This window comes from Vipera berus (genome assembly GCF_964194415.1).
Source record: "Vipera berus genome assembly, chromosome: 2".
NCBI lineage: Eukaryota > Metazoa > Chordata > Lepidosauria > Squamata > Viperidae > Vipera > Vipera berus.
The window spans coordinates 277676536-277703495 of record NC_138203.1 but is presented as its reverse complement, the minus strand read 5'-3'; the positions used below and the strand labels follow the sequence as shown (position 1 = coordinate 277703495).

The window sequence follows — 26960 nt, the reverse complement described above, 5'->3', positions numbered from 1 at the left end:
TTCTGTTAGAAAATTTATTAACAATGATAACTTTTGTGGGTGCATAGTTTAGGCCACGTCAATTCTCTGCTACATTTAAAAGACTGCATCCTGGCAGGGCACCTTCCCTGCTGGAGTACGGAAAAACTCAACAGGTCCCTGCAGGTGAATGTGATGCTCTGGTGTTTGACAGGTGTCAGAACCAACAAGCTCACCTGCCTCCTCCGTTCTCCCCTCCTGTATCCCACCAGATATTGAAACAAGTGTCTACAAAGTTTGGTGGCACATATCTTGCTGTCCGTGTGGGGTGGCCTCAGTACCAATGAGGTAATTGTGAAGAACAACACCTGCCTTGACCGCGTCAGTACTGGAAAAAAGTCGATGGGCCGCTCAAGAATCTGCCATCTTGCAGCCAGAATTCCAGAGGAGTTCTCTATGACAGCAGCCCCCCCCCAACCCTTCAGGCACCAGGGACCGGTTCCGTGGGGAGAGGTTTTTCCGTGGACCGGTGGGCGCATGGTTGCGCAAGCTGCCTGCGTCCCCCGGATGGGGGCTTCGCTTCTTTGTGCGGCCCAGTTTTTAGCATGCCGCGGCCCGGTGCTGGTCCATGGCCCGGGGTTTTGGGGGACCCTTGCTCTATGATCCGTCTTTCTCTTGAATGACAGGAGTTATACAAGGGAGACTGCCTCTCAAGACTGGAATCTGCAGAAGAGGGGGGGAAAAAAGCATATTATTATTCAAAAGTATTAGGTGAAGGGATTGTTTCAGCATTGACACTCCTCAATTTGTGGTATCAGCATCCCAAAAAAATAAAACAAAAAGTTGGTTTAAAAACAAAGATAATACAGGCAATCCTGGACTTACGACCACAATTTCTAAGCGAGACACTTGTTAAGTGAGCCTTGCCCACCTTTTTTGCCACAGTTGTTAAATTAATACCACGGTTGTAAAGCGAATCTGGTTTCCCCCATTGACTTGGCCTGTCAGAAGGTCGCAAATGTGATCGTGTGACCACGGGGTGCTGCAACCGTCATAACTATGAGCCAGTTACTAAGAGTCCAAGTTTTGATCACGTGACCGTGAAAAGGTCACTTTTAACGTTAAATGGCCTCTAAAACAAATGATTGTTGTTAAGGAGGGATGGGTGGGTGAAGATCCGTTCTCCGAGCTTGTGGGGTTGGTTTCTGAATGTTTCATTACCAGGCTAGGTAACATCTTGGGATGGAGTTTAGGAGATGTCGGTGTCAGTGTTCTGTTTGTGAGGGCTTCAGGTGTGGGTGTGTCAAGTGAGGGCCTTGTGATGGGTCAGGTGCGGGTCATCAGTGAAGTCTTATGATGGGGAGGTTACATCAGGTCAGGGTCATCGGGAGGTGAATTCCTGGGGGGGAGAGGGGGGGGGCGTGTGCTGTATGGTTGTGGGTCGGTGCCATCTCTGGTTGGCTGTGCGGTTGACCTGGATTCTGAGGGGTGCGTAGGCTGGTTGTAGGTCAATGAAGATGGTTCCCTAGTCTGGTAAGGAAACGTTCGGAAACCAACCCACAAGCTCGGGGAACGAACCTTCATCCCTCGTCCTACACCTGAGCCACTACTGCAAATAGTCATAAGTCAAGGACTACCTGTATAGCAAAACTGCAATTTAAATAAGCCCACCTTGGAATGGCTCCATGAGGTTGACAGGCAGCGGAAAGGCGGCACCTCAAGACGACGATGCACGCTATTTTGATGTTTGCCCCAGCAAGATCACCAGGTGGAGGGAAGCCCAGTTTGCCTTTGAGCAGGACTCTGCCAAGGTGTCCCTCCTGAAAAACACCCCCGTTGTTCTCTCATCTGCAGGCATCAACCATAGTGGATTTCTACTGGGCATCACATGCGGCCATCAGCATTATGGAACAGTGTCCTTTGTACTTGGAAGACATCCCCACAACGAGGCAGGGCTTTTAATTGGTACGTGTTTTCTGCCAATTGCTCCAACGCAATTTGGGAAATCCCACAGTCTTCAAAGGGAGTCCACGGCAACATTCAGCCACCGCTGTAGTTTGGGGAAGGACGCAAACTCAACCCGCTTGACTAACTTCAGTCGGGATTAATCAGGGCCCTCATCCCGTTGCTTGCAGTCGCGCTCTGTCGAGAAGCACCACCGGCTAGGAGCCACCGCTAGTCGCTCAGCTGCGCTTATTGGGGAACTGTGGCTGGACAGGGGGACAATGTGTGGCCCTATGCAGTGCAGGGGTGTGTGTCAGACAACCGGTGTGGCAACATGCAAAAATACTTGGAAGTCGTCTCCTCATCCACTGAGTATAAATGCCACACAAGCCAAGTTATATTCATCCTGGTTTTTTTGCCTGGATGTATTCAGAGGCCACCTATATACAGTTAGTCCTCAACTTATGGCCATAATTGAGCCCCGAACGTTTTGTTGCTAAGTGAGACAGGTTGCTAAATTTGGTTTTTCCCGTTGATTTTGCTCAGCAGCAGGTCACAAAAGGGAATCGCGTGACCCCGGGAGACACTGCAAACGACATAAATAGGAGTCAGTTGCCAAGTGTTTGAATTATGGCCATGTGACTCTGGGGGAGGGGGGCTGCAACGGTCGTAAGTGGGGGGAAAAAAAGGTCGTAAGTCACTTTTCTCAGGGCTGTCGTAATGTCAAATGGCTGTCTAAATGAATGATGAAAGTTGAGGACTACCCGTGTCATTTTTTTTTCTCCTTTTTCTGCCACCGTAGGTTGCAGCATATTTCTCGGCATAGTGCTGCCACAGCTGATCCATTTTAGGCCATGGCAATATTCGGGTGCCACCAGGGGCTCGGCAAGGTGTCAAAAACACGATAATCATAGGGCGGGAAAAAGGGGGGGGAATGATAAAAGTGCACCCACTTACCACACACTTTTAATGGGAAACGTGTGCCTGTTTCTCTGAGACTAATCTTTGCACTCGTGGCTGGAGAGTGCTTACCGACAGAATTAAGTCAGATTCCACCTGAAGACAGCTCCGTTCCTTAGTTCTTATACATCTGAGTGAAGAGAACACCTTCTCGCACAAGTACGTGGAGCAAAATGGCAGTAAGGCCGCGATAGCTTTCCCCCCCACTGCTGGGTACCGTTTGGCCACTTGGCTCCAGAACTCAGACAGTGTTTTTTCATTGAACAGTTCCTTCAAACTGCGGTTTGATGTCACTTCCAGTAGGGCTTCTTGCTCTGGAGAGGAAAGGTCAGCGTTCACAACATTGTCCATAACGAAGGGCGATGCAACCCAGCGAATTCCAGTATCGCATCCCCCTGACACGAATGGAAAATACAAGGCAAGCTCGGTGTGCAATTTTTCCAAATGATTTCTGATGGCTGCTATAATGCCCTCAGTGTCAACAATAGAATTTAGTTCAACGAAGTCTGAAACATTGGGAAAGGATGCAATATTTCCTTTCTTTACTTGGCCTATCCAGAGGGCGATTTTTTTGTGGAAGGCACAAACTTTGTCTTCCATAACAAACACGTTATGACCGTGGCCCTGCAGCGACCAATTAAATTCATTTAGTTTTTTAAATATGTCAGCCAAATAGGCAAGGCCGGACACCCAGGAGACGTTTTCAAACTTTTCTGCTAGGGGTGATGAAACATTTGTCAGGAACAGGTGCGTTTCATCTCGTAGCTCGAATAATCTCGATAACGTTTCACCTCTTGACAACCAACGTACTTCGGTATGAAAGAGAAGAGTGTTGTGCTCAGAATCCAAATCCTTGCATAATTGCCGGAATAAACGTCCATTCACTGGCCGGCTTTTGATGCAATTTATTATTTTTGTAGCATCCTCCAGAATCTCATGTAACACTGGGCTCATCCGTTTAGAAGCAAGTGCATGTCTATGCAAGATGCAATGATTTGAAACAATGGAACTGTTTCTTCTCTTAGCTTGTGCTATCACATCCGAAGCTCTTCCTGTAATAGCTGCTGCACCATCGGAACAAATTGCTACACACCAAGTCCATAATATTCCATGTTTACTGAAAAAACTGTCGATTATTGTGAATATTTCTTGCCCAGTCATTCTGCCAGGTAGTGGGCGGCAAAATAATATGTGTTCCAGTATGCCGTCTGAATCAGGAACACGCACAAAGACAATTAATTGTGCTTCACCAGCAAGGTCAGTGCCTTCGTCCAATTGAAATGCAAATTTTTCTGCTGCCGTGATCTTTTCCACCACTTGTTGAATAACATCTGTGGCCATATCTTGTATTCGTCTTTGGACGGTGTTATCAGAACATGGAATATTACGAATGGCATTAGCCATTTTTTCATCAAAGAGAATTGAAGCAATTTCAATGGCAGAGGGAACCACGACTTCTTCAAAGATGTTGTGAGGCTTATTTTGTTTAGCTGCTATCAAGGACAATTCATAAGATGCTTCCAGACACTTTTTCGAGATGTTTGTGGTAGCAGCCCGGTGTTTTATAAATTCGTCTCTCTTTATCACGAAAAATTCTATTGGCTTTTTGTTGTACTCTTTATGTCTTGTGGTAAAATGTCTCTGGAGCAAAGAAGGCTTCATGGAATGCTTCGATAATACTTGATTGCAGATAACACAAACAGGAATCTGCTGGTCGTTCTCTTCCAGGAAATAAAATCCAAATTTCAAATAATCTTCACTGTATTTTCGATTTGGTGGTGCTTTTAATTTCTTCGGTGGCGGTTCCGCTGCTGAATCACTTTCACTTTGCACTGATGAACATATGATAAATTTATCCATATTTATTAATATGCGCCATTACCTTGGTGGTCAGGTGGCTGGTCGGCTATTCTTCCCCTCCCCCTCTCCTCTGCCTTTCTCCTCACTGCCTGCTGGCCTCTCTTTCCACAGCCTCTGCTCCTTCGCCTGATCCCTCTGCTTGTCTCTCCTCTTCTCCCTCTTTTCCTCACTGTTTCTCTCTCTCTTTTCTCACTGTTTGTCTCCTCCTTCTTTCTCCTCACCCTTCTCTCACAGAAACCTCTCCTCTTCTCCCTCTCTTTCTCTCTCCATCAACTTTTTTTTCTCTCCCTCTCCCGCCAAAACCTCCTCCTTTTATATCCTCTCCTCTCTCCGCCCTCCTTCTCCTTTTCTGGGTGAGCCAGAAGCGCTAATTTGTATGTAGCCACATGTGCCAATCCTGGGGCTTCTGCCGAGCTCCCACAGCCCTGCAGCTCCAGCTGAGTCTTCCCTCAGGCCTGTGTGGTGGCGCTTCAGCTTGTTCCCTCCCCCCGCTACACTTGTCTAGGGGTCGCATATCATCTGCCAGGTGCCACTGGTGGTACGTGCACCGCCAGTTGAAAAGTCCTGATGTAGAAGTCTAAATTGTGTCTAATACTAAAGAACATCAAGACAGGATAATCTTGAATTTCTCCCTCATCCCTTCCTGTATTTCTGAATAAAGCTTAGGTTTTTGTGATGGCTACCTCCATACTTCTCCATACATACTCTGAGCCACTTTGAGGTAAATACATTTGCTAAAATAAACTTAATTTAGATTTAATATATATTTAATGCTCTCTGGGCAGCATGTGAATTTAATAAATAAATAAGGCCACCCAGACTTGTTTTGGATTGTGAGCTGGGCAATATATACATTTAATAAATAAATAAAATAATGCAAATATGAATTTCAAGTAAAGATGAAAAATATTTTTTAGCATTCTTTGCACTGCTATGTTCCCTTCTCAGCGCTTTCTTCGTCTTTCAGTCCGAATGAGTAAAAACAAAACAACATCTCTTTTGCTTCTTTGGAGGGAGGTCAGTAGGTAGGGTCCTATTTACTTACAATAGGAACAATTGAAAGTGTTCCTATTGAAAGTAAATAGACAATAGGAACACTTTCTGATTATCCACTCATCCCTTTCTTCCAAAAGGCATGTGTTCCTTACTGAATGCTCCAATTCACATTTTTTTGGGAGGTAGATAAATGGAAGTAAAGATGTGGCTATTTACTTATCAATTTATATGTTTCCCATCTCACCCAGTGCTGACTCTAGGTAGCTTACAACTAAATAAAAACAAGATAAAACATTAAAATAATAAATATTAACATTAATGTAAAAATAAATGTTAAGACTAATCTTGTTTCCAAACAAGATGGGGAGTAATCTAAACTAATCTAACCTAACATAACCCAACAAATAGGATAGGATAGGAATGGTATGGAATGGAATGGAATGGAACAGAATAGAGAACAGAGTACAGTAGAGTAGAGTAGAATAGAACAGAACAGAACAGGGATGGGATGGGATAAGGATAGGATAGGGATAGGGATAGGATAGGATAGGGAATGGGATAAGAATAGGATAGGATAGAATAGGGATGGGATGGGATAGGATAGGATAGAATAAGAATAGGATGGGATGAGATAGAATAGAATAGAATAGGGATGGGACAGGACAGAACGGAAAAGAACAGAACAGAACAGAACGGAATAGTTGAGAGGCTAACCCTTGCCAATTTGACTGAATGGCAAATCCCCCCTTACTAGAGTCAACGTTTGTCTGCTCCGACTGGAGATCCTCCTCTATCCTTCCAGGAACAGGCAGGACCGACTTCACCCCAGCTGCTGGCAAGCAAGCATCTCTTTCCTTCGGGTCTGTGACCTCCTGCATAAAGTAAGAGACAATCATCCCCTTCTGAACAAGATGTCAGCCTAGATGTACAAACTCAGAATTTTGACTATAATTAAAGAATCAACTACACAAAACATAACAGAAGTGGAACAATTAAATACTATGACAGAGGATTCAACTGACCAAGAAATACAGTCAATGAAAAATCCAGAAAAGGGACTGACAACATTGAAAACTGAAAAGACTTTCTATATAAACCAGAAAAAACTTGAGGAGCAAGAAGAAGAACAGACCGAAGAGAAGACAAACATACCAGGACAATTATGCAGATTTGGAATAATTGACAATTTATTAGCTTTTCCAAAAAAAATGGCAACAGGATGGTCTCTTTTATTTCAAATAATATATATAATAACAGAGGGAGATCTATTTAATGACCTAAAAGCACTGACAGGGAGAGCAAGATGGCAAAGAAAGAAAGCTAGAATAAGGCTGAAGAAAATTGGGGGTTTCCTTTATCAGTGAGGATTTTATATTACTAATTAAAATAGAATATATTTAAATAGACAAGATGTGTACTTTGAACATCAGATTTTGTTATGAACTGACATAAAGAAAACTTTGATCATTTAAAACTTGGAAGTATAAATATTAAAAGTTGAATTTGAATATTGATGGGAAATTAAAATTTGGGGAAAACAAATAAATAGGATATTGTTTATAAAGATTGAATGTAAAAGTAATTTACGTAATACGCTAAAAATTTATTGATAAATGCAGCAAATATTTTATTTAATTGAGATAGTAACTGTATTAGCTTAAATATGAGATAATAGACATCAAGAGAAAAAAGAGGAAATATTTGATGTTGAAATAGAGGAAATTTGGAAACTAATTGAAAATAAGAAATGATATATTGTATTATTAATTAGATGATGTAAGATGGTGGGAAATAGAATACACTGAAATAGATAAGATGTGTATTTTGAATATTAGACTTTGTTAAGAATTGTGATAAAGGAAACTTTGTTTACCAAAAATTGGGAAATAATAAATATCAAATGTTAAATTTAAATATTGATGGGAAACTAAAAATTGGGGAAAAACTAATTACAGGACATTGATTGTTTATAAAGATTGAATGTTAAAGTGACTAGAATATGTATAAGCTAAAAATTTATTGATAAATGTAACAATGCTATCTTTACTTAATGGATACAATAAGAATCGTATTAGTTTAAATATGAGACAGTAGATATTAAGGGAAAAGGAGAGGAAATATTTGATGTGGTAGTTTGAGACTTGTACTCAAGATTTTTGTATGTTATTGAATTATTGATTAACCCAGCCGCCACGTTGCTTTTTAAATACTTAAATGTAAAATTAGAAAATCAATAAAACATTACAGAAAAAGAAAAAAGAAAAACGGTCATGAATCACATTGCTCAGTGCCACTGTTAACTTTGAACAGTCACTAAACAAGTAGTTGTAAGTCAAGGACTACTATCCTAGGCTCACTATCCAAAGGAGATTTCAGTAGGACTTTAATTCCATTAAAAAGCTGGAATTTTAGCGAAAGATAAAATAGAACTTACACTGTTTTAACACAGAGGTCCCCAACCCCCGTTCCGTGGACCTGGACTGGCACCGGGCTGCGGCATGCCAGAAACTGGGCCGCACAAATAAGTGAAGCCCCATCCATGGGATGCAGGCAACACATGAAGCCATACCCCCTTCGGTCCGCAGAAAAACCTCTCCCCACAGAACCGGTCCCTGGTGCCTAAAAGGTTGGGGGCCTCTGGTTTAACCTCAATGAAGTCAGAGATGGGCAGCCAAGAATAAGCCTTTATGAAGAACAGCAACTAACATGATTAAAGGAGACTAAAACATATGAAGAAAGTTTGCAGGATTTGGGTTTGGTTAGTCTAGAGAAAAGAAGGATAGGGGGGACATGATAGCAGTATTCCAGGATCTGAGGGCTTGCCACAAAGAAGAGGGGGTCAAATTATTTTCCAAAGCACCAGAAGGCAACAATGGATGAAAACTAATCAAGGACAGAAGCAACCTGGAACTAAGGAGAAACTTCTTAACAGTAAGGACAATTAACCAGTGGAACAGCTTGCCTTCAGAAGTTGTGGGTCCTTCATCCCTGGAGGTTTTTAAAAAGAGACAGCCCCTTGTCTGAAATGGTATAGCAGCTTTTAGAGACCGAGTGCCCAAACTGCAACCAAAACCCACTTATCGCCAGGTGCCGGGCGGGCATGGCCCACTGGGTGGGCATGGCTGCAGCAGACACAGCATACTGGGTGGGCATGGCCAGGGTGGGTGTGACTACCTCCACATTGCGGAGGGATGCGGAAGTGGCTGGCAGACGCGGTAGGTACCCAGGTGTGCAAGGGGAATGCGCTCCACCTGTGGGCCAAGGGCAAGACTCTCAAGGGGGCTGAGATGACCAGTGGCAACCTGCTCTCCAACCAAAAAGAGATGGGACTGAGTAGGCGTGTCCAGCGGTCTGCATCGCATGCTCCCCCAACTCTGTATGCTGGAGGGTTTAAGCAAACCTAGCAACTGGAGTGGGGATCCCACCCAAAACAAATGTGCTTCTTGGGTAACCTTGCAGCACGACAGAAGTGACCAAAACCTGATGCAACCACCCAGCAGATGGGGGAGAAATAAAAAACAAAACAGCCCCCACCCCACCCCCGCCAATTCTCAACAGAAATGCTCATGACAATGAAAGCCTCGGACAGTAAGAAGAGGGCGGGCAGGTGGGCATCTTGCTCAGCTGATGGCTTGGGGTGGAAGGGGGCAGTTACACCCCCTCCCAAATTAAAGTTAAAATAGAAGAGTGTCTCATTATGGTTTTCTTCCCCTTCTAGCTGCAGTTTAAATATGTAAAAGGCCACAAAAGAAACAACTTGGCTTTCTCTCATTTTAATTCAGAAGGCAGGAAAGGGAGAGGGGCTGGGGCAGCGCAATAGGCGAACGGTGATGGCGCAAAGCTTCTAGCTATGCAGGGGGCCATTGGGGGGGCATGTTCTCTTTAAAAAAAGAGCAAAACGAGGCAAAAAGTAAAAATCCCCCATTCACTCCACCTCCCAGAGACACAATAACATAGCTTTCAATGATACAAACAACTTTTTATTGAAAGGCAAGTTTGCATTTGGCATGCTTTTGAACAATTACGATTTTTGCTGTTGTATGTATGCTGACAATTTGTCTAATATTGGCTCATACTTTGTAAGTTTGAGAGCAACACATGCAGCACTCAGGTCATCTGTTAAGTCTGTTTCTGGTGTCAAGATTTGATATAATTCAAAGCTGAAAACAGCTGCTCACAAGCATAAGATGATCCAAAGTAAGGAAAGCAATCCCAAGTGTTTTCATTGACTTAAAATTATTTGGCAGAGAATTCCACTTTTAAGGATTTCATTTTCAGAACTAACTGTGCTGTCCTTTGTCATCCCTTCTATCTTCTCAAGTGTTTCATGCAGGTCATAGAATTTATTTTTCTAGACAAGAGTTTTCTTGAAATTCCAATAGCTCCATTTTCAGATTTCCTAAATCTAACCAGTGTAAGCAGGAAAGATCAAGTTCTTCAAATTTGGCTTTATCTGAAGAAGTAACAAAACACAGGATTGTCTCCATCTTACGGAACTGTAAAAATATGTGACTAAAATCCACTTTTGCAGCTGCTACAGTGCTAGAAAATTCCTTGTAGATTTCCTGATGGCTTGCAGAATTGTCTGCAACTGTTGTAGAATTTTCTAAATGCATTTTTATGTTTGGAAAATATTTCAGCTGCCCATTTTCAAGGTCTCTTTCAAAAACCTGCAGTTTTCTCTCAAATGTTTTGATATCACAAAACATCCTTTCTGCTGTTTTCCCTACACCTTGTAATTGTTTGTTCAGTACATTGAAGTGTAAAATATTTTTTAAAAACATGAGGTTGGTAACCAAGGCCATATTAGTGAGTTGTGGATATTCCTGCCCTTTTTCGTTCATAAACAGCCTAATTTCATCCAAGCAGGCTACAAATCTCTCCAGGACTCATCCTCTGCTCAGCCACCGGACATTATTGTACATAAACAATTATACTGTGCCTAAACCTCAAGAAGTGCTTGAAACTGTCGACAATTCAGAGTATGAGCCATGATGTAATTCACCATTTTTGTGACATCTTTGAGGGCATCGTCAATTTTTTTTGTTGCTTTCCCTGGCACAAAGAGCTTCTTGATGTATAATACTATGGAACTGAATGACTTGAGGTTTTGTTTCTTTAACAAAGAACTGTATGAAACCAGATGTTGCCCACCATAGAAGGTGCCCCATCACTAGTAATTGAAACCACTTTTTTGTAATATATTTTATTGATTTTTAAAAAACATAAATCACTTAATAATTGGTGAACAGTGTGTTGTTTGGGTTTACATTTGTAAAACAATCACTAACAATTGATTTCTATAATCCATAATCCACATAATGGTTTTAGTTGATTTCCTCTTTTCCCAAAATATCCTCATTTGCAAACATTGAGTTAACACAATTCTTATTGTTTTGATAGATAACAATTAAATATATTTTTTCTCTCAATATTCCTAGAAATAATAATCGCATTCATACAATATTTTATTTCTATCCAATCATTCGGGTTGCCTTATTAAGGATCCTGTTACAGTCCTTATTTTGTTTCTCCCACCAAATTCTAGGCATTCTTACTGGTTAAGATTTTCTCAAAAATTAATTACATTTTTAAAATTAACTATTTTTTTCACATGAACCATTTCACTTTTCCATTTCCAAAATGAACAATTTATCGTTAGAATAAAAGTCTTAAACTGTTCAAACAATTTTAGATTTATCCAGATTTAAGTTTTAAGTTTCAGGTTTTATATTTATTTCACTTCCATATATTCTGATCCTCCAGAAAAAGATTTAATTTGCCACTTCTGTTAGTATAAGGGTGGGGCGGAAATCCCCCTCCTTCCCTTTCGGAGGCATTTTGCTTCTTGGGGATGTTTTCCAGGAAATTAAATATTGAAAAGAGAAGATCGAATTCCTCACCCAGTTGCAAGCACGCTGTTCACAGTTGTGCTGGTTAGTACTTTTGGACTTCGGTTGCTAGTAGCTTGAGCTGGTCGATGCAGTACAGCCAGCCTTTCTCCTGGCGGGTTAGAAGGCTTTCCCCAAGTCGAACGGAGCAGCTGGTGCCGTTCCAGAATCGCTGGAGCACCCTTCTTTCTTCGCCACCTCTCTTAGACCCCATTTAGGGTCCCCTAGCAGGGCAAAATTAACCACGGGGGTATGGAGAATCCGCAAGCCTGTGACCGGTCGCTACCGCGCAAACCCGGAAGTCATGAAACCACCTTTTCTGGTCTTATGTCTTCTGACAAAAAAGCCTCCTTCCACAGAATTGTAAATATCTATCCCTTGTGTTCTTTCAGGCAAAGACACCAGTTTCACCAGCTCCTCTCTCATGATGTCACCAACAGCATAACGCAAAATTACTGCTAGCCTTGCATGATTATTTATATCACTGCTTTTGTCCAAGCACATGGAGTAACAGGCTGCCTTTTGTAAGTCAGCGGTGAGCTGCTGACTTAACATCACTTTCCATGCGCTGGACTCATATCTTTAACAGTATTTATGCTAAGTGGCATCTCAGAGATGCGTTGAATAATTTTATCTTTGTTTGGGAAATCATGAAAAAGATAATCACTCCCAGACAACATGGCCATTTTGATAATATCCCCATCAGCTGTGCCCAGTGGAATTTTAAAACTGGGAGCTGTCAAATGATTTGTTTTGGGAAGAGAGTTGGAAAAACTAGGATGCTGGGAATGATACTTCCTCAATTTCCCCTCAAGAAACTCTTTTCTTTTAGTAGCATCAAGTTTAGCAACACTTTTGTGGTTGGTGTCCAAGTGCCGTTTGACACTTGATGTGCGACACACAACACTTTTGTTGCATAGAACACATAACGCTTTCCCATCGTGTTCAATCACTCCAAATGAATTTGTCCAGGCCTCTTGGAATGATCTTCCACTATCTGTTTTTGCTTTTTTTGCTGGACTCATTTTTGAGTGTTCAAGACTTGGAGTCTACAAAAACACAAAATTTAAAAAAAATGAAGCACCCAATACAAATCTATCCCTATAGCAAAAATAACTTAACACTATTAGTTAACACTAAAGAAATGGATATTCCCTGAGTCCACAATCTAGGAGGGGGGAACTAAACAGTGTCTTGGATTTTACAGGTGGTTGGAAAAGTACTTATTCATTTTACCAGATACTGAAAATGGCAAACAAATCTGAAGCAGAACGCTTATACTAGCAGATGCAACTGATATGAAATCTGGACGAAAAATGGCCAATAAAGCATTCTTGGTTGTCTATTTTATCTTTCCTAATAAGCTGTAACCAACTTCCTCTCTTCACTTAGCAAAACCTGTGGGTCCCACGCCTTTCCACATACCTGCAAGACAGCAGCTGCAGTCGCCTAGCAAGGTGTCAAAAACTTGACGACGCCCCCCAAAAGAAAAAAGTGATAAAGTACAGTAGTCCTCGCCTTACAACAGTTCGCTTACTGACTGTTCAGAATGACGACACTGAAAAAAGTGACTTATGACCATTTTTCACACTGTGGTGCACGCCCACCCCACCCCTTGCCGCTGCCACTTTGCATCATCTTGCACGCACATCCCAGGGACGCACGCGGGACGGCAGTGGTGAAAGGTGGGCACACGCCAGACCCCACCTTCCCGAGGATGGGCAATACAGCTTCACTTTCGCAGCTATGTGTCAGCCGGCCTGATGATGCAGGGATCACCGCCGTCTCTGCCCCACGAGGCTGGGCAGCCAGTGTGAGAACTCCGTTGGGGCCTGCTGAAGCCAGCGAGCAACTGAGGCAGCTCCAGACACCTGGCCGCCCCTTGTTCTCCTCCTCCCCCATGTGGCCGGCCGGCCTGATAGTGTGAGAACTCCACTGCCTCGTTGGGGCATGTTGAGGCCAGCAAACAGCCCAGCCGCCCCTTGTCCTCCTCTTCCTCCCCTGCGTGGCTGGCCGGTTGAAACTCACCACTGGTCGCTCGTGCTCGCTCACTCGCTGTCTGCACCAAATGCTGCTCACTCGCTCTCCCGCCAAAACCTGCTCCTTTTGTAGCCTCCCCCCACCCAGCTCTCAAAGCTGTTCCCAGATTCCAAATGCATGGAGCGCGGGAGGGGAGCAGCCCAGCCCTCCGTCCCTCTCTCTGGGGCGACGGCACGCATGCCCATAGAGAGGGCTCCGAGTGCCACCTCTGGCACGTGTGCCATAGCTTCACCACCACGGGTAAATGGTCTACTGCTTCAGCAGGGGGTTGGACTAGAAGATCTCTAAGGTCCCTTCCAGCTCTATTCTGATACGAAAGGCAAAAGCGAAGCTTTCCCCTGTCAAGACGTGTCTCGACTTTAGGGGGTGGTGCTCATCACGGTTTCTTGGCCGAGGGAGCCAGCGTTATCCAAAGATGTTTTGCTGGTCATGTGACCAGCGTGACTATACACCAAGGCGCATGGAACACTTTTACCTTCCCACAGAAGGGGTACCTATTTATCTAGTCACACTTCCATGCTGTTAAAACTGCTAGGTGGGCAGGAACTGGGGCAAGTAACAGGATCTCAACCGGTTGTGTGCCACACAGGTCTCGAACCCAGACAGTCAGTTTTGTCCTTTGTTCTAGGTTGCTTCTCTCCTTGATTAATGTTGTGATTCCGTGCCAGCCTGTGATCCCGGCAGCTGAGTCCGGGGAACCTGAGGAGGAGGAGGGGACTGGGGAGCCATCGGAGGGAGGAAGGCTCTGATGAGCTCCAAGACTTACATTCCAGTGGGGAGCCTGGCCCTTCTGCTCATGCTCAGGATGAGACGCAGCTGGGTGAGAAGGCTGGGTCGGACTCAGAGGACGCACAGCTGGAGGACATGAGAGACGCCCGCAAACGAAGACAGGCCAGGAGAGTAGGCCAGAGGGAGGCAATGGGGCAACTCCGGGGAAGGGGGAGAAGGCATTGAGGGCTGGATTATAAAAAGGGAATGTGTGGGCGGTGCTGGTTGCTGAAGGCAAGCATTGCAAAGTACTTCCCATGAAGTACTTTTTAGTACTTCATGGGATAATGTTCTGTTGGTATTGCCAGTGAATAATTCTCTGTTTTGCATTGGGTTTTGTGTGGGCAATTTTCTCTGTTTCGATTGGGTTTTGTTGCCTTTGTTTTTAGACCATTTGGCAAATTTGTTACCAATATTTAAAAGGGGTTTTGTTTTCTTCTAAGTCTCCAGTTTACTTGTCAAAAGGGGTTTGTTTCCTTGTGCATTTAACAAGGATGTACATTGAAACTTAACATTAAGAAAACCAAGATCATGGCATCCGGCTCTCTCAATTCCTGGCAAATAGATGGGGAAGAAATGGAGGTAGTGACAGATTTTAGTTTCCTGGGCTCCATGATCACCACAGATGGGGACTGCAGCCAAGAAATTAAAAGACGCTTGCTCCTGGGGAGGAAAGCCATGGCAAATCTAGACAGCACACTGAAAAACATAAACATCACCCTGTCAACAAAAGTGCTTATAGTCAAGGCTATGGTCTTCCCAGTTGCAATGTATGGCAGTGAAAGCTGGACCATAAGAAAGGCTGAGCGCCAAAGAATTGAGGCCTTTGAACTCTGGTGCCGGAGAAGACTCCTGCGAGTCCCTTGGACTGCAAGGTGATCAAACCGGTCAGTCCTAGAGGAGATCAACCCTGACTGCTCTTTAGAAGGCCAGATCCTGAAGCTGAAACTCAAATACTTTGGCCACCTAATGAGAAGGAAGGACTCACTGGAGAAGAGCCTAATGCTGGGAAAGATTGAGGGCAAGAGAAGAAGGGGACGACAAAGAATGAGGTGGCTGGATGGAGTCACTGAAGCAGTAGACGTGAGCTTAAATGGACTCCAGAAGATGGTAGAGGACAGGAAGGCCTGGAGGAACGTTGTCCATGGGGTCTCGATGGGTCGGACACGACTTTGCAGCCAACAACAACATAGGCTGGGACAGAACAATTAGTTTCCGTCATCTCTTGTCTATCCTTCTGGTGCTTTGGAAAATAGCTTGAGCCCCTCATCATTGTGGCAGCCCCTCAAATATTGGAACACTGCTATCATGTCTCCCCTAGTCCTTTTCACTAGACTAGATATACCAAATTCCTGCAACCGTTTTTCATAAGATTTAGCCTCCAGGCCCCTAATCGTCTTTGTTGCTTTTCCGCAGCCCATTCCAGAATCTGTATACCTTTTTTATAATATGGCGACCAAAATTAGATAAAAACTTTCCAGCTGACAAGCTCAGTGTCTTTAATCGCTGAGCCCTCATGCTAATATTACATACCCCCAACCTGGTACAGGGCAAACTCTTCTCATAAGGTTGACACACATACCTCTTTCAAAGGAGTTTGGTCCATTTCGGAAGGAAGCAATGAGCTGGGAGGGTCTGGGGATTCGCTTCTAGGTTCTGCAGCTGAAAACAAGACATTACAATAAACTTAAGTGGTTGGACACATAGCCGCACACAAGGCCTGCCGTGCTGTGAATCCTTTCAGAATCCTTCCAGAAGAAAATTTTTGAAATTGTGTGGCTCAGTGGGTTAGGACGCTGAGCTTGTCGATCAGATGGTCGGCAGTTTGGCGGGTCGAATCCCGAGTGCCGCGTAACAGAGTGAGCGCCTGTTACTCGTCCCAGCTTCTGCCAACCTAGCAGTTCGAAAGCACGTAAAAATGCAAGTAGAAAAATAGGGATCACTACGGTGGGAAGGTAACAGCGTTCCGTCCGCTTTTGGCGTCTAGTCACGCTGGCCACCTGACCACGGAGACATCCTCGGACAAGCGCTGGCTCTTCGGCTTTGAAACGGGGATGAGCACCGGCCCCTAGAGTTGGAAATGACTAGCACGCATGTGCGGGGGAACCTTTACCTTAAGGATGAGAAGTTGCCTCTTTTGCCCCCCCACTTTTATTTCCACTTTAGAAATTGCCAATTGCTTTCCTTTTCTTACTTGTCCCTTGTTTGTGCCCGTTTAATTGCTTTTCAGAGTGGACATAGGATGGACCTGAAAGGTTGGACTGGGGTCTGCTTTGATCGAGGAGTTCTGCTCTTGCCAAGATTATTGCAACTCTTACAGAAAACACGGATCGAATCAGGGAAAAAAATAAAAATCTAAAGCAGACATGTCAAACACAAGGCCCGGGGGCCAGATGCGGCCCACGAAGTGGTTTCACGTGGCCCGCGAAGCCATCCTGGAAACAGTTAGGGAACGGCCCCCACTGCCTTGGCCCTGGCCCAGAGGCCCTACTTCTGTCATAGATCCTCAAATCTGCCCCACTCCTGCCCAGGTCCCCATAGGCACCCTTGATGGGAACGATGTAGAGCTGGCCATGCCCACCCAGTAGGCCATATGCACTCTAGCCACGCCCACCCAGGCCATACCCACCCGGCCCCCTGAGGGCAACCGCAATGCTAATGCGGCCCTCAATGAAACTGAGTTTGACACCCCTGATCTAAAGGGACGGTTTCTGATCCAAATCACGCTTCGGCTAAACCAGCATTTCTAAGTTTGACAGCCATACGATGTGTCGACTTGTAACTGTTGTAAATGTGTGAGGGTTTCTAAGCACCTGAATTTTGATCATGGGAAAGTGGAAATGCTGTGAGAAGTCATAATTGTGAGGATCAGTCCTAAATCCTTTTTATTTTACTTTCGCTCAAATTTGAATGGTGGCTAAATAATTGGGTGTGTGTTCAAGACTACCTGTAGGTAACCACTTTACAATAAAGGCAGTACTTGCACTACACCTTATAAAACCTATTAATAATATATAGCTAGTTAACTCAAGTAGAATTCATCAGTGAAAGGTATAAAAGCCAGAGAAATCTGTCCCTAATGCCAAACCACAAATTCATAATGTGCCCCATGGGCAGCTAAGATACTTCCAGAACAGGAATGGTCTGGTCCAGGGGTAGGCAACCTCGGCTCTTTTATGACTCGTGGACTTCAACTCCCAGAATTCCTGAGCCAGCATGGCTCAGCTTGGAAACCTCTCCCTTTCCCTTCAGCATGGCCGGCTCAGGAATTCTAGGAGTTGAAGTCCACAAGTCATAAAAAGAGCCAAGGTTGCCCACCCCTGGTCTGGTCCCATATGTCTCATGAAAATTCTGAGTCATCCCAATCATGGTTGTCCCAAAGGTGCTTTTTCAGGAGGCAACTGGACTTTCTTGTTTTTTCTGAAGACGTTTTGAGTCTCATCCAAGAAATTTCCTCATCTCTGACTGGATCATGGGGAATCGAAGGATTTATACTCCTTGCAGACAGCTGGTCATTTGCATCGTTTTAGAGCAGGGGGTCTTCAAACTTGGTCCTTTTATGACTTGTGGACTTCAACTCCCAGAATTCCTCAGCCAACAATGCTGGCTGAGGAATTCTGGGAGTTGAAGTCCACAAGTCATTAAAGGGCCAAGTTTGAAGAGCCCTGTTTTAGAGAGTCGCTGAGGCCACCTGGGGTTTATCTGTGTCCTCAATAGTCACCTGAGTGGTGCAAATGGGTGTGGAGCTTTTTTGAAACTGCTGAAAGGACTGTTATAGATGGATGATGTCGTATCCTTCAATTTTGTTCAGTTCAGTTTTGACATACATGGCCTCTTTGACCCCTCTTTCAAACTAGCAGTCCTCTCTGTCCAAAATGTGGACTTTGCTGCCTTCAAAAGAGTGGCCTTTGTCTTTTAAGTGCAGATAAGACTGCTGTGTCTTGCCCTGATGGGTTTGTTCTGCTACATCTGCAAGGAATATAAATCCTTCCATTCCCCACCATCCAAAGCTTCTTGGATGAGAAGCAAAACACCTACAAAGAAAGTCCAGTTGCCTCTTCAAATAGCACCCATTAATAGCCCTATAATCCTTGCTCTGGCCACCACTTGTCCGAAATACGTGTCCTACACAGCTCCTCCTTGAAGACTGATCAGAAACTGTCCATAATGAAAGAAGCGGAAGCTAGACTGTTATTAAACCATGCTTCCATTATTATTTTTTGGATTTGTTTTAATTGTGTTTTTTTAATGGATTGCAACCTGCCATGAGGTTTTCTCTATCAGTGTTTTTTAACCCAGGCAACTCTTTAAATGTGTGGACTTCAGCTCCCAGAATTCCCCTGGGGAAAGTTGAAGTCCACACATCTTAAGCTGCTGAGATTGAAAAAGACTGTATTAAGCTGTTGCCTTATAACCGTGACCAAACATTATTCCTTCAGAATTCAGCTACAACACATTTGGTGATCCTCTTAGCCCAGCGGTAGGCAACCTTGACTTCTTTTATGACTCGTGGACTTCAACTCCCAGAATTCCTGAGCCGGCCATGCCGAGGGGAAAGGGAGAGGTTTCCAAGCTGAGCCATGCTGGCTCAGGAATTCTGGGAGTTGAAGTCCACGAGTCATAAAAGAGCCAAGGTGGCCTACGCCTGGCCTAGGCCGCTTTATGACTCGTGGACTTCAACTCCCAGAATTCCTGAGCCAGCCATGCTGAGGGGAAATGAGAGAGGTTTCCAAGCTGAGCCGTGCTGGCTCAGGAATTCTGGGAGTCGAAGTCCCCGAGTCATAAAAGAGCCAAAGTGGCCTATCCCTGATCCTATCCCTATTGCATTTATCGAAATTTGCTCTCCAGGAAACTGATCAAGGTTAAAAAAAAAATCTGCCCTCAGTTTAAGCATCCCATAATGCAGAAGGGATTTGGTGTTTGCCCATTCCTAGGGCGTTTTTACCTGGTATACCGATCTCCACTTCAATGTTTTCTCTCTTCACGGCTACTAAGGGCTGCTCAATGTTTTCTGTCTTCACGACTACTAAGGGCTCCTTCTCGGCGTTTTTTCTCTTCTCGGCTTCTACGGGCTCCTCCTCAGCGTTTTCTCTCTTCACGGCTACTAAGGGCTGCTCCTTGGCGTTTTCTCTCTTCACGGCTACTAAGGGCTGCTCCTTGGTGTTTTTTCTCTTCCCAGCTACTAAGGGCTCCTTCTCGGCATTTTTTCTCTTCCCGGCTACTAAGGAATCCTTCTCGGCACGGTCGAAACTGGTGGGTTCCTCCGTTGGTGGATCCTGAAACAGGGAAGACAAGGCCTACTCGGATCTACAGGGTTCAATGTGCCCCAAAGGCAAGAATCTCGGGGGCTGATTATCTGGTTCTCATGAAAGTTATTGGATTATGCAAATGAGTTACATAATACTACGCTCGAAATTCTTGCTCAGCATTCTTAGTATCACTGGGTTTGCCTTGCAGGAAATGCTGCACCGATGAATTTTCTCCCTGGAATTAAGCTCGCGTAACATTGCTCCGCAAGGAATAAAAAGTGGAAACATTAGCATAGCAATAGCACTTAAGACTTACATACTGCTTCAAACCGGTCAGTCCTAGAGGAAATTAACCCTGACTGCTCTTTAGAAGGCCAGATCCTGAAGTTGAAACTCAAATACTTTGGCCACCTAATGAGAAGGAAGGACTCACTGGAGAAGAGCCTAATGTTGGGAAAGGTTGAGGGCAAGAGAAGAAGGGGACGACAGAGAATGAGGTGGCTGGATGGAGTCACTGAAGCAGTAGGCGTGAGCTTAAATGGACTCCAGAAGATGGTAGAGGACAGGAAGGCCTGGAGGAACATTGTCCATAGGGTCGCGATAGATCGGACACAACTTCGCAGCTAACAACACTCCTTCACAGCCCTCTCTAAGCGGTTTACAGAGTCAGCATATTTGCCCTCCACAATCTGGGTCCTCATTTTACCGACCTCGGACAGATGGAAGGCTGAGTCAACCTTGAGCTGGTGAGACTCGAACTGCCGACAGTCAGCAGAAGTAGCCTGTAAGGCTGCCTTCTAACCATTGCGCCACCACAGCTTGAGACTCTTTGTCCAGGTAGTCCTCGACTTAACGACCACAACTTGAGCCCAAAATGTCCATTACTAAGCAAGGCAGCTTTTAAATGAGTTGTGCCTGCTTTTACCATCTTTTTTGCCACTGTTGTTAAGGAAGTCTCTGCAGTTGCTAAGTGACGCATGAGTCATTAAGTGAATCTGGCTTTCCCCACTGATTTACTGTCGGATGCTGGCTGGGAAGGTTACAAGCGGTGATCACATGATTCCGGGACACTGCAACTGTCATCAATAGGTGTGAGTTGCCAAGTGCCCAAATTTTGATCACAAGATCATGGGGATGCTACACCAGTTGTTAAGTGTGAAAATCGGTCGTAAGTCATTTATTTTCAGGGCCATTATAACCTGTTTCACTAATTTAATTTAATTTAATTTATTGAGATTTCTATACCGCCCTTCTCCCTAAGGGACTCAGGGCGGTTCACAGGGCATATATAAATAACAATACAAAAATTAAAAAACAATTAAATCAATGCCCAAGTTAAAACAAGAATGATAAAACAAGCCTATAAAAACCCATATACCCCCATCAGGCCAGACCCGCTAGTTCAAATAAATGGGTCTTCAACCCGCGACGGAAGGATCGGAGGTCTGATGCCGTCCGGAGCTCAACCGGCAGTTGGTTCCATAATGCCGGAGCACCCACAGAGAAGGCCCTCCCCCTGGGGGCCACCAGTCGACATTCCTTGACCGGAGGCACCCTGAGGAGGCCCTCTCTGTGGGCACGCACAGGGCGGAGGGGAGTCGACGCCGGCAGCAGGTGGTCCTTGAGGTATCGCGGACCCATGCCATGTAGGGACTTAAAGATCATAACCAGAACCTTGAACCTTACCCGGAAGACAACTGGTAACCAATGAAGCTCACGGAGCAAAGGTGTAACATGGGAGTACCGGGAAACTCCCAAGACAACTCTCGCGGCCGCATTCTGTACCAGTTGGAGCCTCCGAGTAGTCTTCAAGGGAAGCCCCATGTAGAGAGCATTACAGTAGTCTAGGCGAGAGGTCACGAGCGCATGAGTGACCGTACATAAGGCCTCCCGGTCCAGATAGGGCCGCAACTGGCGCACCAGGCGAACCTGGGCAAAAGCCCCCCTAGTCACGGCCACTATATGATCCTCCAAAGTGAGTCGTGAATCTAGGAGGACTCCCAAGTTGCGAGCCCTATCCACAGGGGGTAAAAGCTCACCCCCCATAGAAAGAGATGGAACATCCCAGGTGTCCCGGGAAGCCGGAATGTACAGCCACTCAGTCTTGTCAGGGTTGAGTTGAAGTCTGTTCCTCCCCATCCAGACCCGAACCGCCTCCAGGCAACGGGACATCACAGCGAGGGCATCACTGGGGTGGTTTGGGGTCGAAATAAAAAGTTGGGTATCATCAGCATATTGATGATACCCAACTCCAAAACCACGAATGATCTCACCCAGCGGTTTCATATAGATGTTGAACAGGAGAGGCGAGAGGACCGACCCCTGAGGAACTCCACAAGCGAGAGTCCTAGGGGTCGACCTCTGCCCCCCTGCCAACACCAACTGTGAGCGTCCCAGGAGATAGGAGGAGAACCACTGAAAAACCGTGCCTCCCACTCCCAATCCCCTGAGACGCCGCAGCAGGATACCATGGTCGATGGTATCGAAAGCCGCCGAGAGGTCTAATAGGACTAGGACAGAGGAATATCCCCTATCCCGAGCCCTCCAGAGATCATTCACCAGAGCGACCAATGCCGTCTCCGTGCTGTGCCCGGGCCTGAAACCCGATTGGTAAGGGTCCAGGGTTCTTGAAACTTGGCCCTTTTATGACTTGTGGACTTCGACTCCCAGAATTCCTCAGCCAGCATTGAAGTCCACAAGTCATAAAAGGGCCACATTTGAAGACCCCTGTCTTAAAGCATGCTCGCTGGGAAATTCTGGGAGTTGAAGCCCACAAGTCATAAGAGGGCCAAGTTTCAAGAACCCTGCACTAAAACAAATGGTTGTAATTTGAGGACAGTTGGTTCAGGTAGGATAATTTCACCACTGGTGGTTAAATGGGAACAAATTCAGCTTTCAGCCAGTCAATTAATGCAGGTAGTCCTCATCTTATGTCTGTAATTTCCACTGCTAAGCCGGGTGGTTACTGAGTTGTGCCCCATTGTACGACCATTTTCATCATGGTCGTTAAGCGAATCACTGCGGAATCATATGCAGTCATTAAGTGGCTTTCTCCATTGACTTTACTTGTTGAAGCTGGCTGAGGTCACACATGGTGATCACGTGACCTAAGGACACGGTGTAACTGTTGTAACTGCATGCTGGTTGACAAGTTCCTGAATTTTGGCTTTGTAACTATGAAAATAGTGAGGCTCATAAGTCCAGGCACCAGTTGTAAGTCACTTTTTTCAATGCCATTGCAACTTCGAACAGACACAAAACAAATGGTTGTGACACAAGGAACATCTGTAGTAGCACCATGTTTAGGCTCTGAAGTTAAGCCTGTCTCAGCCCAGTTACTACCTGGAGAGTAACTGGAATAGTATCAGGAAGTCCTACAAACATGGTCAGGTTTTTTAAGTTTTTAAGCAAACCTTGTGGATTTATCTGAATGTGAAGTATCTGAATATATTTAATCAAAGTGAAGTCACTAGGCCGAACTAACTACAAAACACGAGGCAAGAATACATAAAGAGTCTTAACTGCATGAAATGGCAACGACGACTTCAAATGAAAGAAAAGGAAAAAGGACTTGGACAGTTATGACGCCAACAGAACAACTTCAGAAATATTGATGGTCGTGGTTAAAATTCTCACAATCAACAAAAATCACAATACAGGGAGCGCACAACTTAAAACAGTTAATTTGGTGACTATTCAAAGTTACAACGGCACTGAAAAAAGTGACTTACGACCGTTTTCACACTTACGACGGTTGTAGCATCCCCGTGGTCACATGATCAAAATTCAGGTGCTTGGCCACTGACTCACATTTATGACGGCTGCAGTGTCCCGGGGTCAGGTGTTCCCTTTTGCGATCTTCTAACAAGCAAAGCCAACGGGGAAGCCAGACTCATTTAACAACCATGTTACTAACTTAACAAATGCAATGATTCCCTTAACAACTAGGGCAAGAAAAGTGGTAAAACGGAGCAAACTCCTCACTTAACAGATGTTTCACTTAGCAACATAAACGTTGGGCTCAATTGTGGTCGTAACTCGAGGATTACCTGTAGACTGAACTTATATCATTGCCAGTAAGTATTACGAGTGTTTCTAGCATTGAGGTCCGTTTGAGTCGTGCAAATGCAAACACCAAGGTCGGTATCATCAAATCATACCTGACGTGCTTCTGATCTGGTCTCTTGCTGGCACCTCAGGGACTCTTCCACCAAGGCCACCGCCTGGGAACACGTGTCCGGCCTCCTGGCTTGAACCCAGCTCTTGAGCTCTGGCGGGAGGCTGGCCAGGAACTGCTCCAGGATCAGCAGCTCCAGGATCTGCTCTTTGGTGTGTCTCTCTGGCTTCAGCCACAGGTGGCAAAGCTCTTTGACTTGCTTGTAAACCCCCTCAGGATCTTCCACCTCCTGGCAGCAGAACTGCCTGAAGCGCCGACGCTGGCCCTCCGTCTTCACGGCTTCCCCTTTCAAGATGGCGGCCTTCACCTTCCCATAGCTGTCCCGTTCTCCGATTTCCAGCTTCTCAAAGGCCTCTTTGGCTTCTCCACAAAGGGCTGGCAGGAGATGGGCTACCCACTCTGCTCTGGGCCATCGGCAGGCTGCGGCCACCTGTTCAAATGAGGCCAGGAAAACCTTGGGGTCTTCCCATGGAGAGGCCTCCGACATCTGGGACTTGCCCTCTCCTGGTTGAACCACTTCCAGCGTCTTGAGGAACTGCTGCCATTGCATTTCCCAGCGCTCCTCCATCCCAACGAAGGGGTGGGTGGGTGTCCTCTCGCTCCTCTCAAATTTGCTTGTTCAAATGTTGAGCTGCAAAAACCGAACTCCTCGATTCTTGTATATCTCTGGCCCTCCCCTCTTAATTCGTTTTCTCTCTGGATGACCTTCGCAGATCTAAAATTTAGAGCATTTTCAGATTAGACCGTTTTCAGCAAAATATCACAAGGTGATGCAGCGTTTCCGTGTCCCATCCTATTCTGAAATTATTACTTAATAAAGTGCGAAAGAGCAGATACTTGCCCGTTCTTCTCTCCTTGTTGTCTTGTGTTAAACTGGGGGGGGGGGTGTCCTTTGGTGCTTTCCAATCCGTTCCCCAATCTATCTGAAAGAAGCCTTACCAGTAAGCTGACAGGCCCCATCCAGTTTATACCACAAAATATGGGTAGAATATAAAATAATAATCAAAGGAAGCCTTTAAAAACATTGAGCACTTTAAAAGACTAGGACACGATGAAGATTCTCAATTATCCAGGTCACGGTTGCCCCAAAGATGCCTTTCTCCAAAAGGCAACTAGACATTCTTGGGAGGTGTTTTGTTTTTTTTTGCTTTTCTTTTGAAAATGTTTCGCTTCTCATCCAAGAAGAACCTGAAGAAGCTTCTTGGATAAGAAGCCAAATATTTTCAAAGAAAAAAAAAAAGACAACAAAGTCCAGTTGCCTTTTGGAGAAAAACACTTTGGGGACTTTAAAGGCTACCCACGTGATCTTCTCGGAGTCCTTGCTGCCATAGGAGCTTGCGAGAACTGATGATGTTACCAAACACCGCTAATGGACGACGCTTAAAAGCAAACCACCATCTCAAGAGAGCATCAAGGACCCCGTAGAGTTTAGGGGGTCTTCAGACTTGGCCCTTTCATGACTTGTGGACTTCAACTCCCAGAATTCCTCAGTCAGCATACCTGCCCGAGGAACTCTGGGAGTTGAAGTCCACAAGTCACAACGGGGCCAAGTTTGAAGGCCCCTGCGGTAGTTTTAACCCTGAGTTTAAGGGGGGCGCTCTCTTCTATCGCAACGGATCTTAACTTTGGCAAATCCAAGTGGACCTACGTTTTTTTTAAACAGGTGAAAAAAATAGGATGCTGGCTGCGGATCCACCAGATTAAAAAAAACCCACCTCTTTCTCTGCGTCTTTTTTTTTATTGAAAAGTTTTACAATACATTTTTGAATACAAACCCCCCCTCCCCTCTCCCCAACCCCCCCCCAACCCTCCCCTCCCCTCCCCGACTTCCCATAGCAAAATACAGGGTATAAAAATACAAAGAAACATAATCTAAAATATGCAAACAACCATAAAATATTAAATTCTATCGCACTTCTAACTCTTGGTAAAATAACTACAGGCTAAGTTACACATCATATATATCCGCTACTTATTCAAACGCTAAGTGAAACTTTTTTAGTCCCATCTTTATTCTGGATGCAATCAATCCATCTTCTTCTCCCCTCCACAATGTATCTCTGTCTTTCAAATACGTTGAGATCTTTGCCATTTCCGCCAAGGTCCTTTCTCTGCGTCTTTATTCGGGCATGGGGGAAATGCAAAACGGCCTGTCCCCTTCTCCTCTTCCCCCCACCCCAAAAGGGTTAAGCCGGAATCAGCCCACTTGCCGCCTCCCCACCACCACCCCCCAGCAGCCCGGTGCCGGCCCTGCAGAGGCGGCCACCCGCAGGAGAGACGGACAGAAAAAGGGGAGGAGGGCGGGGAGATCGCCCCCTTCCTCCTTCCGAGCCCCAGAACCCCGTCTTCCCCCGACCGCCGAGACCCCCGGCCTGCACCGTTGCGTTGGAAAGGCGAGCGAGGCGCGCAGCTCAACGCTCTGGTGTGCAATGCAATGCAACGCAATGCAACGCAATAATGCAATGCAATAATGCAATGCAATGCAATAATGCAATGCAACTCGCCCAGGCTCCTTTGGCTCCGGGGACGATCCCGGACGAGGGGGGGAGGGGAGGGGAAGGGAAGGCGAGATCCACAGAGGCGGAGGCCTCACGCCGCTCCGCCGCAGCTCCGGAGCAACCCGCCGCCTTCCCCGCGCAGGGTTGCAAGGCTGGAGGCAGCCCTGCTCTGCCCAGCCCGGCCCGGCCCGTACCGGCAGCGGCGGGACCCGCGCGGCCCTTCTCCTCCTCGGCGCCGTCCGGTGGGTGGGTGGGCGTGCGAGCGCTGGAAGCCACCCCGGGACTGGCGGCCGCAGCTGCGCCCATCGATCCCCGGCCTCGCTTCGCTTTGACGCTCCGCCTCTGAGTCGGCGGAAGGGAGCCCGCGGGCGCCCCCTCCCGCCCGGCCGCGGCTCTGCCTCCTTCCCCCGCAGCTCTCTCGGGCCGGATGGAGATTATCCGAATCGGAATCAGAGCTGGAAAGGGACCTTGGGAGGTCTTCTAGTCCAGCCCCCGCCCCCGCCCCGCTCAAAACAGGAGACCCTATTCCGTTTCAGGCAAGCGACTGTCCGGTCTCTGCTTAAAACAGGAGACCCTATCCCGTTTCAGACAAGCGACTGTCCGGTCTCTGCTTAAAACA

At 45.8% G+C, this 26960-nt stretch overlaps 1 protein-coding gene across 5 annotated transcripts; it reads right to left on the bottom strand.

Annotated features, from left to right (window-relative positions):
* On the bottom strand, window positions 1-26656 carry LOC308662390 (zinc finger BED domain-containing protein 5-like). 5 transcript variants are annotated; one of them, XM_081318139.1, is made up of 7 exons: window positions 26536-26656; window positions 23827-24558; window positions 19363-19693; window positions 16000-16079; window positions 6470-6590; window positions 1630-4694; window positions 464-681 (listed from the first exon to the last, which is right to left on the bottom strand). In XM_081318139.1, exons 2-6 carry the CDS (start codon window positions 24409-24411, stop codon window positions 2869-2871), a joined length of 2943 nt encoding a protein of 980 aa, XP_081174265.1. In that variant the 5' UTR covers window positions 24412-24558; window positions 26536-26656; the 3' UTR covers window positions 464-681; window positions 1630-2868. The 5 variants fall into 5 exon arrangements, with proteins under 5 accessions (XP_081174269.1, XP_081174265.1, XP_081174266.1 ...); XM_081318143.1 differs by lacking the exon at window positions 1630-4694 and having other exon boundaries at window positions 1-681; XM_081318140.1 differs by lacking the exon at window positions 26536-26656 and having other exon boundaries at window positions 23827-24601.
* Window positions 26657-26960: the final 304 nt, after the last annotated feature.